The sequence below is a fragment of the Fonsecaea erecta genome, assembly GCF_001651985.1.
Source record: "Fonsecaea erecta strain CBS 125763 chromosome Unknown Scaff2, whole genome shotgun sequence".
NCBI lineage: Eukaryota > Fungi > Ascomycota > Eurotiomycetes > Chaetothyriales > Herpotrichiellaceae > Fonsecaea > Fonsecaea erecta.
In genome coordinates this window covers 2,514,702-2,530,990 of record NW_017387245.1, presented here as the reverse complement: position 1 = coordinate 2,530,990, position 16,289 = coordinate 2,514,702, and the positions used below count along the sequence as shown (strand labels likewise).

The 16,289-nt window shown below is 52.6% G+C and overlaps 6 protein-coding genes across 6 annotated transcripts; 4 read left to right on the top strand and 2 right to left on the bottom strand.

Annotated features, from left to right (window-relative positions):
- Positions 1 to 236: 236 nt before the first annotated feature.
- AYL99_02673 (hypothetical protein) lies at positions 237 to 1,766 on the bottom strand (the record flags this gene model as incomplete). The annotated part of the gene is made up of 1 exon (XM_018834189.1): positions 237 to 1,766. The coding sequence occupies one exon, from the start codon at positions 1,764 to 1,766 to the stop codon at positions 237 to 239; it is 1,530 nt and encodes a 509-aa protein (XP_018696813.1).
- A 684-nt stretch (positions 1,767 to 2,450) lies between these two features.
- On the top strand, positions 2,451 to 4,788 carry AYL99_02672 (hypothetical protein; the record flags this gene model as incomplete). Its single annotated transcript, XM_018834188.1, has 3 exons — positions 2,451 to 2,930; positions 2,989 to 3,386; positions 3,456 to 4,788. 3 exons carry the CDS (start codon positions 2,451 to 2,453, stop codon positions 4,786 to 4,788), a joined length of 2,211 nt encoding a protein of 736 aa, XP_018696812.1.
- A 1,650-nt stretch (positions 4,789 to 6,438) lies between these two features.
- On the top strand, positions 6,439 to 11,992 carry AYL99_02671 (hypothetical protein; the record flags this gene model as incomplete). The annotated part of the gene is made up of 8 exons (XM_018834187.1): positions 6,439 to 6,979; positions 7,029 to 7,517; positions 7,575 to 8,801; positions 8,860 to 10,239; positions 10,292 to 10,377; positions 10,481 to 11,406; positions 11,474 to 11,715; positions 11,811 to 11,992. 8 exons carry the CDS (start codon positions 6,439 to 6,441, stop codon positions 11,990 to 11,992), a joined length of 5,073 nt encoding a protein of 1,690 aa, XP_018696811.1.
- Positions 11,993 to 12,435: 443 nt separating this feature from the next.
- AYL99_02670 (hypothetical protein) lies at positions 12,436 to 13,050 on the top strand (the record flags this gene model as incomplete). The annotated part of the gene is made up of 1 exon (XM_018834186.1): positions 12,436 to 13,050. The coding sequence occupies one exon, from the start codon at positions 12,436 to 12,438 to the stop codon at positions 13,048 to 13,050; it is 615 nt and encodes a 204-aa protein (XP_018696810.1).
- Positions 13,051 to 14,257: 1,207 nt separating this feature from the next.
- Positions 14,258 to 15,097, bottom strand: AYL99_02669 (hypothetical protein; the record flags this gene model as incomplete). Its single annotated transcript, XM_018834185.1, has 1 exon — positions 14,258 to 15,097. The coding sequence occupies one exon, from the start codon at positions 15,095 to 15,097 to the stop codon at positions 14,258 to 14,260; it is 840 nt and encodes a 279-aa protein (XP_018696809.1).
- Positions 15,098 to 15,405: 308 nt separating this feature from the next.
- On the top strand, positions 15,406 to 15,876 carry AYL99_02668 (hypothetical protein; the record flags this gene model as incomplete). Its single annotated transcript, XM_018834184.1, has 1 exon — positions 15,406 to 15,876. The coding sequence occupies one exon, from the start codon at positions 15,406 to 15,408 to the stop codon at positions 15,874 to 15,876; it is 471 nt and encodes a 156-aa protein (XP_018696808.1).
- Between the last annotated feature and the right edge of the window lie 413 nt (positions 15,877 to 16,289).

Here is a 16,289-nt window from a genome sequence, read left to right as displayed (position 1 = left end):
TGCATCGGCATCAATGGGCGTCTGTATATTTGGGTGGCATGGCAATGCTTGCTGTACATGTCGTGCACGAGACTGCTTTCCCCCCGTGACCTGGACCATTATTACAGCGTCTGGCTTTAAAAAAAGACCTAAAGTCCGCAATATTCATGGTCGTCGGCACCCGTTCGAAAAACGAAGTGCCTAGTCTTCGTCATCAAAAAGTTCTCATCCTGTCCTTCCCCCCCCAAAATCCCTTTTCATCTCCGTCGTCTCACACGTTTCACACGGTCGTCGTCTGGATTCAAGAGAATTCCAATGTCGGAACTCTCGTCCAACACCCTCCGGCCGTCCTTGCCCGTGCGCAACTTCATGTCTTCCATGACGAGCAACATGGTCAACTCGGGCACCAGGACAGCACTCACATATGCGCCCACGCCGGTCGCCTGCATCGACGGGTCCGTCTGTGATACCTGTATGAGATTCTTAGAGAGTAATTCCGTGATGGCATGCACCATGATCCGGGTTCCTTTGGGGCCGTAATACCCCGGCTTCGCAATGTCACTCAGGCCTTCATTGAGATAGCTCCGGATCGCCTTGCGATTGCCCCGGGCCTCTTTGATCATCGCGTCGAATTGATCCCGGTAGTAACTGGGTCTGGTTCGACTGAGCACCCGCTTCAGCTGTGGGGTCTTCTTTGGTATGCGGAAAGTTTCCAGCTCCGCCCAATCCAGCTTCGGATAGCCTCTCTCTTCCCATTGCTTTCGTGCTTCCTTAAGGCGGTGGTCAGTACAAAACTTCTGTTGTTGTTTGAAAGGCATAGTGCGAAGGTTTTCTGGAATAAACACCGAGACGGAGTCGTAAATAGTTTGTTGACAGACCGGACAGCGCACTCCAGCCGATCGTGATCCGTGTTCTGCGCTGAATTCGTTTTCGTGCAGCACCAGAAATACCTCGTCCACAGAAGACAAAGAGGACACAGAGGACGCCGAGGCCGACCTTGAACGGCCTTTCCTTCGGGGTATAAATGCATCGACGGACGTAGGTTTGTCTATGCCGCCCGACAACGAAAAGTTAGGCAAGTCTGATATCTGATTTCCCGCTCTTTCCGGATCCGATCGCTCGCTGGGAGGGCTCGGTAGAGTCGTCCTCTGACCTGGCTTGGTGCTACCATTCACCGTGCCTGGAGTAGGCACTTCGGCGGCCTCTATAAATGTTGTTTGTGTTTGGGAGGTCTCCTCTTGAGGGGATACGATGCCATTTCCCTCTGCGTGTGCCGTGGTCGTGCTCGCGACAATCTCTAATCTTTGTAAAAGCTTGCGATTGGCATAATTCTTCGAGGGCTTTCTCTTCTGCGGACCCGACGAGATCCATCCGGGCACCGGATCGATCCGAGGAGAATCGTCAACGGTCTTGGGGCTGTCAGGCGCCTGCTCAATCTCGATTTTCCGCCGTTTCGAGCTGGTCGAGGCCGCGATATGCGCCGCACGTTTCCCGCTCTTCGGAGCCTTGACTCTGGGTTGTTCGGGCGAATTCAGAGAAGTCTCGTGGGCTAGATAGTCATCCTCGTCCTCGTCCGAGGAACTAGAATCCGGTGGCGCGTAGATGAGATTCTCATCTTCCCGCATGTCGGTCTGCATGACTGGGTTGAGGATTTGTTTATCGACCTCCTCCGCTCGGATGCACCGCAGCAGTGTCGGGCCGCTGTAATGCTCTCGCGTGAGATAGGTTCTTGAGAAGCTGGCATTGGATCTGATCATACCATCTGCGTCGCCAGATCGGGTGCGCATGCACCGGGTGGGTGATGCGACGCGGAAGGGAGTGAATATGGACGAGGTTTTGACTGTCAGAATTTAGAAGTTAATCCCCTGACAGCGAGAGAACGGCAGGGTTGGGGATGATAGGGTCGTGGGGGAGCAGCCAGTACCTAGTGAGCTACACGCCCGCAGTACCTGTGGGTGCTGCTACGTAGTAATACTGAAGCTCACCAGCAGTAGTCCGTAGCTTACCAGTGGTGCCAGCGGGGTGCCGGGGGCTGCCTACGAGTGCTTGGGGTGCCCTGTAAGCAGGAAACACATATGGGTGCGGGGGCGCTAGAATCGAAGTCCGCCCGAAGTCTCTGTTGTTATTATTAAAATTACTTAGGTGGCTCGCTCGCCTAATTGAGTTAGCGGCCTCTCGCACACCTTGGCAGTCACGTGCTCTCGCTGCCCTTTCGATGGGGAACACAAAGGTCACCTAAAAGGGACTCCTGGTCAACTCCAGGTTGACCGATTCAGCTAATGCAGCTGACAAACATCTTCTTGTCTCTACAATTCGCTGAGCTCATCATAGGACAAGCCGCATGGCCAAGAATGGAACAGGCTTGGCCGTGGCAATTCGAAATATGATTAGAACGAGGATGCACAAGGGAAGCCGCCCTCTTCTCCCTCATCCTCCGTCTCCTCGTTGAGCGTTGAGCGAAACACGCAACCATGAGCCTCCTGGATGAGGACCCTTTGGACAGGCTGCCTGAGAAGTCGACAGCAGTCACCTCCGCCATCACTTCGCCCACAGCCGTGTCTCCAGGGGCACAGAGCCCATCAGGCATCCAGAGTCCCCCTCCCGAACCGCACACGCAACACCAGCACCAGCATCCGCATGTCGATCATGCCAAAGACAAACTCCGCCATTTCATCCACCCTGATGGCCGGAAAATCCACATTGCCCACACGCCCGAAGAGCATGTCAAACTCCAAAAGGAACTGAGCCAGCAGCATGGCCCAGACGAATTCGATGTGGTGATATCGGGCAGCCCAGAACACCTCGCCGTCGTACGCGAACTGCACGCTCACCACACGGCACGACGCGACACGCTGCGGGAGACTCATGGTGCCGTCTTCCACGAGTTCGAGAAGGTCAGAGACGATCTGGACCATCTGTCCAGCGAACTCAATCAGCTGACTCACCATGGAGTACGTTTTTCTGCGGCCCAAGCAAGGACTTGGGCAAGTTACTAACCCAGGGGAATAGGTAGCCTTGGACGCCAACTTCAGCAAGTTCGGGTACACAGCGCGCATTCGCACCAAAGACGACCACAGTGGCTCTTCGACACCGTCGCATGCCTCGGCAGCATCCAGCTCGGAGCAGACGCTGCTCGACAAGCACCAGAGCCGCGTCGTCGATGGCATGAAGTTCTTCAGACGGCCCGTCATCCGCCAGTACTTCCACAAGGGCCTGCTGTGGCGGTCTGCCCGCAGTGGCGAGGTTGGCACTTTTGAATTGTTCGCCGACTTGCTGTACGTTGGTATCATCGGCATCATTGGGGACAAGGCCGCAGAGGACCCGACCGGGAAGGCCTTCTTGGTGTATGCCATCAACTTCACCATGGCCTTCAAGATCTGGAATGATCTCACACTCGTCTCAAACTGGTGAGTGACAGCCAAGGCAATCACGAAATTGATCATTGTCTTGTAAATCCATGCTGAACGCTGGGGTAGGTTCGAGCGAGACGACGTCGTCCAAAAGCTGTCGGTTCTGCTCTACCTGGTCCTCCTCTTTGCCTATACCACCAACATATCCTACGCGTTCGAGGCGCGACACCCCGGCGGAGAGTCCGACACGTACATCCCAATGATGTCCTTCTATCTCGCCGAACGCTTTTACGGCGCGTTGTACTTTACCTGGCTTTCGTATGTCGTGCCCTTGATTCGGGGAACTCTCTTGTACACGTCCTGCATCATCCTCCTCGCCATCGTGTTTTGGATCAGTAGCATCCATGTCAATTACCCTGGCCAACTTGCTCTCATCTGGATCGCCATCGTTATCGACCTTTGGGGCCAGGGGTTCGGCATGTTCCTTTCGCGCGCCTCTGCCCGACATTTGCACACCCCGGGTGGTCGTAGGGAACGCTTCATTCGGAAGTACTTTGAATTCTACCCGGCTATCAACATCGAGCACCGTACCGAGCGCACCAACGCCTTTGTGTCGCTGGTGTTTGGCTACTCGGTGCTCACCATTCTCTACCAGTCCCGCGCCAATGTCGGCCTCAACGCCTTTCTGGGCAAAGGCATCCTCGGGCTGACGCAGGCGTTCGCTTTTCAGTGGCTGTACTTTGAGATTGACCATCACGGGGTCCACGTGCACGCCATCCGTCGCCACTGGCTCTCCAGCACCGTCTGGATCACATGCCACTTGCCCTTCGTGCTGTCCTACGTCCTGGCGGCCGCGACGCTGTCGAAACTCGTCATCGCGCACGACTGTGCCAATGCCAACATCGAAGATCTCGGCGAATCGTACCAGCTGAAGTCGGTCGGGGACATCGACGTCGGTCTCCGCTGGTTCTACTGCGGGGGCATCGCCGCGGCCCTCCTCTCCATGAACCTGCTCTCGTACTGCCACGTGCACAAGACGTTGGAGAACCCGCGGCTGAGGAAAGGTCCGCGCCTGGTGATCCGATCGTGCATCGCGGTCGCCATCCTCCTGCTCCCGCTCGCCAAGCACCTATCGTCGATCAGCCTGATCGGCACGACGACGGCGCTGGTCTCGCTAGCCCTGGCCCTGGACATCTTCGGCATGTCGTGCACAGGCGACCGCTTCTGGACCGGCGGCTGGTGCGACGAGACCAAGCGCTGTACCCAGTACGAGGCCCGCATCCGCTGCAGCCGCCGCAAGAAGCAGGAGATCATCAAGGCCATGCACCGCGGCGAGACGGTGAGGCTCGAGGAGCTGCTCCGCCGCCAGAGCACCAACTCTAGCGCCATGAGCAGCCAGACCGAGCTGGGCGTGAGCGAGAAGCTCGGCGACGAGGAGTGGCAGCACGCTGCGCTGTGATGCGAGAGGCTCGTCAGTCATTCAGACTTTTATCTATGTTCTATGCATCATCGTGTGCGTCTCAAATTACGTATATCTATGTGTATGTATGTTAACTGCGTCTGCGTATGATAGCCGGGACATATATGTAGATACCCAAGTCTACATATATGGATATATATGGACGGATGAATAGGTTTGGTTATATGCAAAGGGTATATGTAGATGTGTATATAAAAGTCTTGGGTTCCTACCTACCTACTTATATGGACGGACGGATGGATGATTATACCGGCATTGCCCCATGTGAGACCGTTACATATCCTATACGTGGTACATACGTCAGTCGGGCCTTCCGTATCTGCCCCGAAGTATTGTACTCTGGACGAAGTCCGACCGAGCGGCTTAGACAAAGGTCGTGGGGAGAACAGGAGTGTGTAGGATCGATCTAGGCCCAGTCGTGCCAGTTTCGGCCCAGCGTTCTTTGTTCCGGCACGCAGGGATAACTACGAATACTACGGTGAGTCCTCAGCCTAACTAGCTATAGGTATAAAGAGAGCGGTTACTTGATAGAAATCAGATCCATTTGATCTTGTGCGGGACGCGCCGAGTTCTATTACACTGGCTGGGGTTCCTTGATCGCTTGATCAGAGGGATCCCTGAGCCCGAACTACAGTAGCTGCTGCGAATGGACTTACCAGCCTCAGAGCCGCACTGCTAATGGCTCGCCCCCTCCTTTCCGCTCGTTTATCCCCCTTCCTTTCTTTCACTTTCCTATTCTTTGTGCCACCTCTCGACCGCGATTTTCTGATGCCATCACTGCTCTTTGATCGATGCTCTGGCGGCGGCGAGAAATATCTAACTTCCCTGCACTCTTTCCATGACACTAGGAGGCAACGTGCTAATGGATCCCCCAGGGGCAGGGGGGAACGTCCAATACCCCGCGGCGACATCCCCCAGCGCCCCGAGCCGAAGGCTTATTTACTCCGTTCCGACGCAACCTACGATAAGCCAGTGAGATAACAAGCTGCTCCGAATTTTTATTCGAGCCTATTTTATTCCTCACACCTCGATTCTTTACCTTTGCACATGTTAGCTGCTTCAGTCTTGAGACGACTAAACCCTTGAAATGTTAGCTCGAGGGCTTCTTATCTCCCCGATTCTCAGTACTGGGTCTAGCCAGCTACAGGGAGCATCGACACCACTGAGTCTTCCGAACGTGTCTGTTTGGAGCTGCCAATTGACGGCTGAAGGGGCGGAACCACCTAACGACGAATGTCGAGAACACTTATTAGCTCCGGAACGAACATGGCCACGTCAGCAATCCTTTCGGCTCTATGCAGGGTAGGGAAAAGCCGTGCTGGCGGAGGGTGTCTGAGCCTCAATCTGTCGAAGCACCATTGGTTCTCTTATGAGGGGCTTCCAGCCGCTGAAGCACAGGTGGTTGGAGCGATCCCTTGTGGTGTGCTTGTGGGCCACTACCATCGCATCAAAGCTGCGCCCGGCCAGAGGCAGCCGGACTTTTGTGGGTCAAGGCCCAGAGACATATCTCCCAGCCGATGTTTGTTACTTTTCAACAGCCGATTTCCTGTCATAAGGCCCTTCCAGCTTTTCATTCTTTGCAGTTCGAGCTTTGCCGTTTGCAATTGACACCATATCAACTGAGTTCACATGAGTGCGATGACCGAAGAGCAGATGGACTTCGAGTCCCGCGCCTGGGAAAGCGCCAGAGAGCAATTGCGGAAAAAATACCAGGATGCTGATGCTAGAGGTGTCGATGCTTTTCTCTCGACTAGGACGACAATAGACGAAACAAAACAAGCGTGTCAAGAAATGGGGAAAGCTGCTAGCCAGCAATATCAGAATGTTGTCAAACAAATACTGGAGAAAATAGACTTGTTCATGAAAGCAGGAGACGTTGCGGTGAAATCGGCTCCAGAAAGTATTGGGCTGGCGTGGACAGGGGTCAGGCTGTGTTTCCATTCGTTTCAAGACGATTTCAAGACGTTTAGTCTTTTCGGCGGAGCAACTCTCGACATTGTTGGCATCTTCATCTCTTGTCGCGCTTATTGGAGGTTGATCGGTGTCCAACGTGGCCTTGCTCAATCCTTGGAATTGCATCAACATGTGGAAACTTTGATCACCGACACCTATCAGCAAGTTGCTGATTTCTCCTATAATATGTGGAAAGAATTCAAGACGCCAAAAATACGTTCGTCACTACCTGAGCCTGGTGCTAACAGACATACTAATTTGATCAGTTCGGATCGTCAAGGGCGTCTTGAGATCTAACAGCTCCAAGTTTGAGGGACTCTTGGCTTCTATCAAAGAAGCCCAAAAGCGAATGGGTGGGTATGCTCAGCAAGCGGTCACACTCCTTATCGACCGTAAGCTCGACATGAGCCAGGAAGATCTTCAGAAAATCCAAGAAATGTTGAAGTCCTCCACAGATATACAAACCGAAATCAAGGAGGAGTTAGAGAGACAGAAGAACAGGTCACCGTTCGGTAACGTGTCCCCTTCAAAAACGAACGTGCAAGGTGCTCATGTCTTTTCAGATTTGGCACGAGACCAATTCGAAGCTAATATGAATTATTTGAATGTCTCGTATAGTCGAGAGATCCAAAAAACGGCGTTGGACAGAAAGGAATGTACACCAGGCACTTGCAATTGGATCTTCGACTTGGAAGAATATGGTAACTGGCACAACGCTCGTGGAAGCAGTCTACTTTGGGTGTCTGGCGGCGGCGGTGCGTGTAAAATGCCGAGATGGGACATTTCAGTCGCAGATCTAACAAGCCTACTAGGTTTTGGAAAGTCATTTCTCATGTCATCCGTCATTCGAAGGCTTCAAGCAGAAATGAAGCAGCCCGAAGACCTGAAGCAGCAGCGGGAAGAAAAGGATAAGAGGGAGGATTCGGCCTTGTGTTACTTTCTGTGCAACCGCGGCAATGAAGCTTCTCGGTCGACGGAAAAGATTCTTGACTATGTTCTTGTTCAGCTCTACGAACATGTGACTCCCGACAGCAAGCCTTCCCTAGACAGGCTCGATAAGGCAAACCAGGCAGTCGCAAACTATCTTGTGAAAGCGCGCGACTCGAAAGCGGAGCCTAGTGAATCAAAGAAATCCATTGGGAGGGAAAAGGGCTTCGCATCTTTCCAGGCTTCTGCTTTCGAGGAAGCATACATTGCGCTAGCCGAAGCTGTCAAAAAGGAAGCTTATGTTGTGATCGATGCTTTGGATGAATGTGATGATAGAGAAGAGCAAGGTTTTATTGACTTGGTCTTGAAACTGGCTACGTCAACACGGGCCAAGGTCAAGATATTAATCTGCAGCAGGAGAGAGGACGACATAAATCAGAGTCTCGACAATGAGAAAGTCTCTCATATCATGGTTGAAGACAACAATGGACCAGACGTCAAGAGGTTTGTCGAGTCTGAATTAAGCACCTGTGTTGGCTGGACAAAACTCGAACGTGAACTTGCCGCAAAAGTGATCATCGAAAAGGCGAAGTCATGGTTCAAATACGTCGACCTTGTGATGAGCATCCTTCGTCAGCCCTGGCAGCGACCGCTATCAAAGAAGCTGGAGGATCTTCCTGAAGGCCTTCATGACATGTACGTCGAAGTGCTTCACAAAACGGATCCTAGCTATCGGCAGTTCCTGGAAACCTTCCTCACTTGGACGATTCTGGCTCCTCGGAAAGTGACGGCGACTGAGATCGTTGACGCCTACACTGAGATATACATCAATGGAAACCAGGAGGAGGACATTCAAGGACTAGACTCCCGGGATAAGGACATCCCTTTCCGGGACCAGATCACGAAGGTTGGTGGGGCCTTGATCAAGGTCGATTGGCACACCAAGGTTGTCAGTCTAAGCCACGAGACCGTCAAAGAGGCGTTCCTGAGGACTGAAGAGGTGGAAATCGAGCCAACAATTTGCAAGGAATGTGGTACGCGCAAGTCCATCCAGCAGCATCGCTGGACTCTGAGTTCCAGAATGGGCAACTTTGAGATGACCAGGGTAATCTGTGGGTGTTCTCCTTTCGAGCTTTGCTTGATGACGTTTTATAGCTAATTGTTGCTCAGTCAAACATCTCAATTCTCCACTCTTCTATCGAATGCATATGCAGCCGGAATATGATACTCAGTCTGAGAGTGATTCCAATAGTGAGTATATGGAAAACGAAGATGAATCTCAGGCCGGGAATGGCGAGGGCAGAGATGAAGTTGAGGTGGGGAAGAACGAAGACAAAGTTGAAGATGAAGTCATAGTCGAGGAAGAAAAGGAGGTAGATTCTGAGAAGGGAGATGAAGAAGCCAAAGACGGGGAGAACGAAAAGGATAGCAAGACTTCTGCTGATACCCTCATCAACAATGCCAAGGAAAGTGATGGCGACGATGGTTCAGTGGATCGACAACAAGAAGACAGCACCGTGACGGAAATCAGAAAACTGGATTCGCCTCCTACCAACGGAGAGGACAATGCTATAGAGATAACCACTATCCCAACGAGTGGAGGACCATCAGAACTGTATTATCTTGCCGTTGGCCCTGATGATGATGATGATGATGATGCAAAGAGCACCAACAATTCCGATGTCAACGATCATATCTCATCTTCAACGTTGGACGGCGAAGAAAGCATGGACGAGACAACCGACGCCGATAGCGATGACGAAACGCCGCAGAACCTCGAAATTGACGCTCCGGCCCCAACTGACTCAAACCAGCGATATGAGATCGTGAATTGCATCTACCACCTCCAAAAGGTCCTTGAACAAGGATCCCCGAAAAAGGAGAAGTGGGACCAGCTGTGGAACGATATTGAGAATTACTTCAGAGCTGGATCTCGAAAATTCAAGTCGTGGATCCATATAGAGGCAGGCCGCCCTGATTCAGCGCTATACGCGTATGGTGCATATGGAGTCAGCCCGTTGCATGTTGCGGCTGCTTACGGCTTGGTTCCGCTCGTCGAACGACTCATCAAACGTGGAGACAGGGTGAACGCCACAACCTTGTATGGGCAGACACCTCTTCACTATGCGGCGCGATTACCAAAGGGAAAGGCGAAACAGGACTTGTGTCGCCATTTGCTCCAACAGAGAAAAGTTGATGCAAACTTTCAATATACGGATAATGACTCTGGGGCTCAAACTGCGTTTCACATTTTACTCACTGTTGACCCCAGCATTGAGTCCGTTCAGCTGTTCTTGGAGAATAGGGCCAATCCAGATGTGCAGAGCAACTACCAAGGATGGTCGGCTCTGCATTATTTTGCAACGTATGGAGAAGATGTGCAAGTTTTGGACGCGCTCATCAAGAAGAGAGCAGATATCAACGCGCAAGACAGAGAGGGGGAAACTCCTCTACATATGTTGGTCCGCCGCCCTAAACTTGATCCTATGCTTCTGAGAGCATTCATCGACAAGGAAGCCGATGTCAACCAGAACGACAAAGACAATCAACGTGAGTATTGCTACGGTCAGAGTTTTCTGCTCCTTGGACTAACATGCTTCAGAACCGCTTTTCGAGGTCGCTTCTAGCGGGAACAAAGAGTCGATGGGAATAATTCTTGGTGCAAATCCTGACGTACACCATCAAGACGTAAGTACCCTTGAATGTCGACGAAATGACTACATCCGGAACACGTCGCTCTGCTGTGAGTCATATTGGTCTCTTGAGTGCTGACATATTTCCTTGATTCCAGCGCTATGGAATGACCGCCCTCCACAACGCTGCGTTGAACGGTTTCTCCGAAGGAGTAAGCATGCTGATAGAGAAAGACGCCAACCCAACGTGTTTGGATGACCTAGGACGAAGCCCATTCTTCTTGGCGTGTGAAAAGGGAGATCTCAGGACGGTGGAATTTTTGGCAGCAACATTGAAAGAACGGGATCCTTCCTATCTGGATAAGCCGAGTTCGGCGGGAAAAACTCCGCTGCGAAGGGCCGCAACGAAAGGCCATGCATTGGTTGTGGAAAAGATATTAACGCAGTATGGAGAGCATGTGAACATCAACGCCGTCGACGAGAAACTCCGACGAACCGCTTTACATGTCGCTGCGTTGTTGGGCTTCAGTTCTGTTGTCCAGGCTTTATTAAACCACCAAGCCAGGTCCGATGTCAAAGACCGAATGTCTCACACGCCTCTTACCTTGTGCTGTAAAGCTTGGTCCGACCTAAACTCTGCGGACTTGGAGCCGGTGATACTGTTACTTATTGACAACGATGAGGATGCAGCTCGTGCAGACGCGGAGCTGCTGAACACAGCAATAATGTGCGGCAGCGTACGGGTGGTCAAGAAACTTCGACAGTTGGACGTTGACGTGACTCGACGTGATGAGAGTGGCTGGACGGCACTCGAACTTGCGCGTCAGTACAAGAACTATAACATTCAGCAACTTTTATCCACCGAGGGAGTGACGGTTGGGAAACGTCCATGCCGATGGGTCGGTTCGAAAAAAAGTCACAAATTGGTGGAAATCCTTGACGATGGGCTCACACTTAGATATCATTCAGATAAGGAAGTTCGATGCTCCTTTTTGAGTGACCATCCTATTCCATCGGGAACACACAAGTATTACTTCGAGGTCTCAGTTGACGAAGCAGCAGTCGAGGAATCTGAAAGCGGCCTGTGAGTTTTGCTATTATGATTCCTTTTGTCGCTTATAAAAACCTCAGGGCTAACGGAATGCAACCAGGATCGTGGCCCTCGGCCTAAGCCACCGTCAGGACAAGCTCGTCGGCCGACTTCCAGGACTGATTGACTTTGGGAGGCAGAGCTGGGCATTTCACGGCGACGATGGGACCCTGTACCAGTCGTCGAACCGTGAAGGGAACGGATCTTTTTCCAACAATAAGTTCGGTTTCGGCGATACCATTGGCTGCGGGGTTGATCTCGACAAAGACGAAGCCTTCTACACGGTCAACGGCAAAAGGATAAGTAAGCACACCCGCTCTCTCTAGGAGGAGCTTGCGCGAGAAAGCTACCTTACTCACTGTTCTTGATCGAAGCTAATATTCTCTTTGGCTGAAAAGTGAAAACGGCCTTCAGCGATCTTTATGGACGGATTTATCTAGCAGTGGCGTTGAACAGGAAAGCGATTGTTCGGACTAATTTTGGGTCACAAGCATTCAAGTGGGAACCTGCTAATCAGTCTCCTATGGATTTTGAAGCAGATCTCCCTGCAGACGAACACAACAAGCTGGAACAGGAGTAATTGAGTGGTGTTGTGTTGTCCGAGATATCACCACGATCGCCACTAACCCACCACAGCCTTTGACTAGCCTCGTGAACAGGTAATATTCAGAATTCACTATCGTGATCCGGTGGTGTCTATCTTGAGCCTCAACTTAACTCACTTTTCCTCCACGGTTTCCCAATGCCGAGCGGGCACATCGAACCCTCGTGCATAAGGCCAGTTTGATATTGCCAGATTCAGCCCGGTCTCGGTACATCTCGACAATCTCGGGGTGCTTGCTGCTATGAGAAAGGTGATGCAGCACTTCCGGAGACTCCCAGCACAACAGCCAAGTGATGTTGTTCCTCGACGCCGCCTCACAGGTCACAGAGCCAGCGGTGCGCCCAAGAACACTGTGTTCAGGAATCGATAAGTACACAGGCGGAGAATACTCACAGTCCCTATCTGGCGTGGTTACCCTGATGGCAACACCCTATCTTGACGAGAATTTAGCCACAGCTCACTTCTTCAGCCCGAGCGAAGCCACAAAACCATTCGACACGAATGGGGATGGATATTACAGAGGTGAGCGTGTCAGCTTGGTCGTGCTCAAAAACCGTTTCGACGCCCTTGCGGACAACGACAATGCGCTGGATGTCAATACCGTTCTTCATTCCGACTTTCAAAGTGAACTATACCACCGCGTGCCAAAGGAGGCCGGCAATTTCCCCCAAGATATCCACCTTGTGGAAGCTCACAGGACTGGCATACTAGTGAGTGGCCTTTTCGAAACGGAGAGTATCAGGAACATCTTAAGAGGCCCAGAGAGGAGTGCACCGTTCTTTATGTCATCTAGCAATATAGGTTATCTCGAAGGTGCCTCCGGCGTTGCTGGGCTCATCAAAGCTATCCTGCAGATGGAACACCGCACTGCGTGCGTGCACGCCTCGTTTCAAACACTGAATCCTAAAATCCCAGTTCTTGAGCCAGAGAACTTCAGCATACCAACGTCGAATCGGCCTCGGTCAGGAAACATCTTGACCGCTTGTATCAACAACTATGGTGCTGTCGGCAACAACGCTGCCAATGCTTGTTGAAGGACCTCGCAAGGAAGACGACCAGAAGCGAATGTCAAGCGGAACGGCAATTCAGACCCCCAGAAATGTCCAATCCAAATCTCTGCGTCATATACAGCAATTCAGATCGCTTGCTGCCGGGCGCTCGATGACTCCTGTCAAAGTTGCTGCTGTCATCGACCAAGACAAAAGCCATTCCGAGCCTGGGCTTCACTTTGGCAAGGGACAGAACCAGGAGGTTGTGAACGTGCTCAATCTGAGCGCAACAAGCACCACGGACTGCACTTCCAAGATCGGAAACAGAGCGCAAGAAAGCGACACTATCAAACAACAATCGAACGAAGTCCCCGTCATTCTTTGATTTGGAGGCCGAGTCAGCGATCGGGGGGATCCTGAACGAACGCATGTGGCAGCAGTCTCTGCTCTCGCGCCACCACCTGAACGTCTGTGACACAAATCTCCGCTCCACGGGCTATTCAGGGCTGTACCCGGGGATAGTACAATATGATGCGGTCGGTACCTGACGTCGTCGCGCTGCATTTCATGGTTCTTGCCGTACAGTATGCATGAGCTCAAGCGTGGATCGACTCTGGCCTCGTGCTAAGGGTCGATGTTATTATGGGGCATCGTATTGGTCAAATAATACCGCTCTGTGTGTCTGGAGTATGCTCACTTCGAGACGGTCTGAAGCTCGCTGCTGGACGGGCCGCTTTGATCCGCGAGCACTGGGGCACTGAACATGGCGCTATGATTGCTGTCGAGGCGGACCAGCAAGCCGTAGAGCAGCGCACGAGAGCCGTTACGCCGCTAATGCCCAGTCAAAATTTGAAATAGCATGCTATAACGAACCGACTTCGCATCTTGTTGTGAGCGACAAGGCATCAGCCGATCAACTTGAGGAAGGACTGGTCAAACGAGCTGTGAGACACAGAAGATTGAACGTCCCATGTGGCATTCACTCTTAATCTACAGACCTGCTGATCCCGCATCACGTTTCTCGAGCACCTGGATTAAACGATCCGGATAGAAGCAGGGAAGGAACAAATGATGGGAGCGACGGCATCTCAGCCATCTCACAAGACATGTCATGTCATGGCAATTATTGCTGCTATAACGCAATGGCGGTATAAACCAAGTACGCCGTGTGTCTAGTATTTCCTCATCCCGGCCGTGAAGACACTCTCGTTTTCCATTTCCATTCCCATTACCATTCCTTTCGTTATTCTACTTAACTCGCGTAGTCCCGGTGCAGCGGCATCACAACCGTCCCGGTGCCGTGATAAAGCGGGTAAGGCAGCTTTGTCTGGTGCTGGTGCTGGTGCTGGTGCTGAGGTTGGGGTTCGGAATATGACGAGGTGGGCTGTTTCGGGCCTGGACACGGATACGGTGGTGAATTGGGTAGGCTGGCTGATTTGGCCCTCGCTCTCGCGTGGCTGGGGACGAGGCTATCAGCGTCCATCATGGCCACCGGAGAAGATACCAGTTGCCGGCGATGCGTTTGGTCGTGGATGTCGGGAGGAGGTTTCTGCTGCTCAACCACGGCCGATGAGCGAGTCCGAGTGTGAGCGCGAGCGGATGAACTCGTCAGAGGAGATGGCGAGCGGGGTGCATCGGACAGAGAAAGGTCAGCGAGGCCAGGGTACGCCTGGTACGCGGAGCCCGAGTGCAAGGAGCCGACAGCATTGTTCTGTCTTGAAAAAGGGTGATGTGTATCGGCGGCTGGCAACTCTGCGATAATAGGCGTGGAATCCAACTCGACCGCATCTGTCGCTGCGAGCAGTGCATTGATAGACGCTGTCTCTACCGGTGATGTGGAATAATGACGCTGGTATCGCGAGGCACGACGAGGCCGCTGCGTGGTGGACGAGGCTGAAAGTTCCACGGCTTCAATCGCGCGACTACGCGACTCAAGCTCGGCTGCAGGAGCATCCCAAGCATGCGACGCAAGTGCCGGCGACGAAGGTCGATCAGCAGGCCCGCTGGGTAGTTCTGGTAATCCGGGTTGTCGGCCTATACCACTCTCGTGCCGACCAGTGGGTACTCCATTGTTGATGACCACAGCTGGCATTTCGTGGTATCCATGGGCATGCAATTGGTCCGAGTCAACTGGAGCACCAACGGGAGCAGCGGAATTGTGCTGATTAGAAACTGGGGCACTTGATACACTTGAAGTAGCGCCTATATATCCAGAGGGAATGTGCTGGCGGTCAGTGTTGTCTCTGGGTGGCAGCCGATGGGAAGAGACTGAGAGCCTGCCAGGCGTTGTTGGATGGGCCGTAGGTTGTTGATTGACGCGAGAATCTGCGACAGACTGTGCAGCACCAGATCCATTCAGATGGGGCTGAGAATGAAGCTCGGAGAGTGGTGCATTCTGCCATGGCAGAGAATGCTGATGATGTGGTAACCCTCGAGTGGGCGAATGTTTCTGGACAACCGAGTGCTCCTGTGCTCCATGAGTGGAGTGGTTCCCGTATGGCTGCAGAGTCGATGGAGATAACCCCGGGGACGGTGGTGAAGGAGGCCGGCCTGTGTTTGGGTGCACATTTGGAGCGGTGCCGCCCACGGAATATCCATTCAGTGCTGCCTGTGGTGACGGCGGCGATATGGGCGCCAATGGACCAGACCAGTGACCATAAGGCTGAGGGTCTGGTGGTCCTGGATAAGAATAATGGTAAGTCGGAAGCGGGCCGTGAATGGTTGGTGGAAGAGGATGTTGATGAGCATATACCGGCTGGAACTGGCTCGAGAGACCGTGAGATGGATGATAGCTTTGCGGGGATGTCGCCGACATCGTCGGAAGGAGAATTTCTCCCGGGTTTTGTGCCAGGTTATACACATCCCTCATGAAGTTCATCGACTTCCTGGCAAGGGACGACATATTTACTGGATTGTCATGTCCAAGACGATTTCCCGGGTTCTCCTCGACAAGGTCTGGACGACGGCGCGGTCAAGAGCTTTTAGGACATGCCAGACCATAGCGACACATCCGACCCGCGTCGAAAGACTCCATCCTCGTATTCCCAAATTTTGCAGAAAGGGGCGAATGAGACGATTGCTATGTGCTGTATCCACTTTGACGCTTGCTCGCTTGGAATATGAAGGCTGAGCAGGCTGGGAGATGCTGCCAAGGGCGCCGTGGCCAATGAAGCGCTCGCCTTGTTGCGAACAAGACTTTTTGGCTTGGTTCCAGACTCAGCCGTATCAGTGCCATGCCTTCATATAGTTGCTTGCCGAGAAGCCTCCTGTCCAGCCCTGACCGT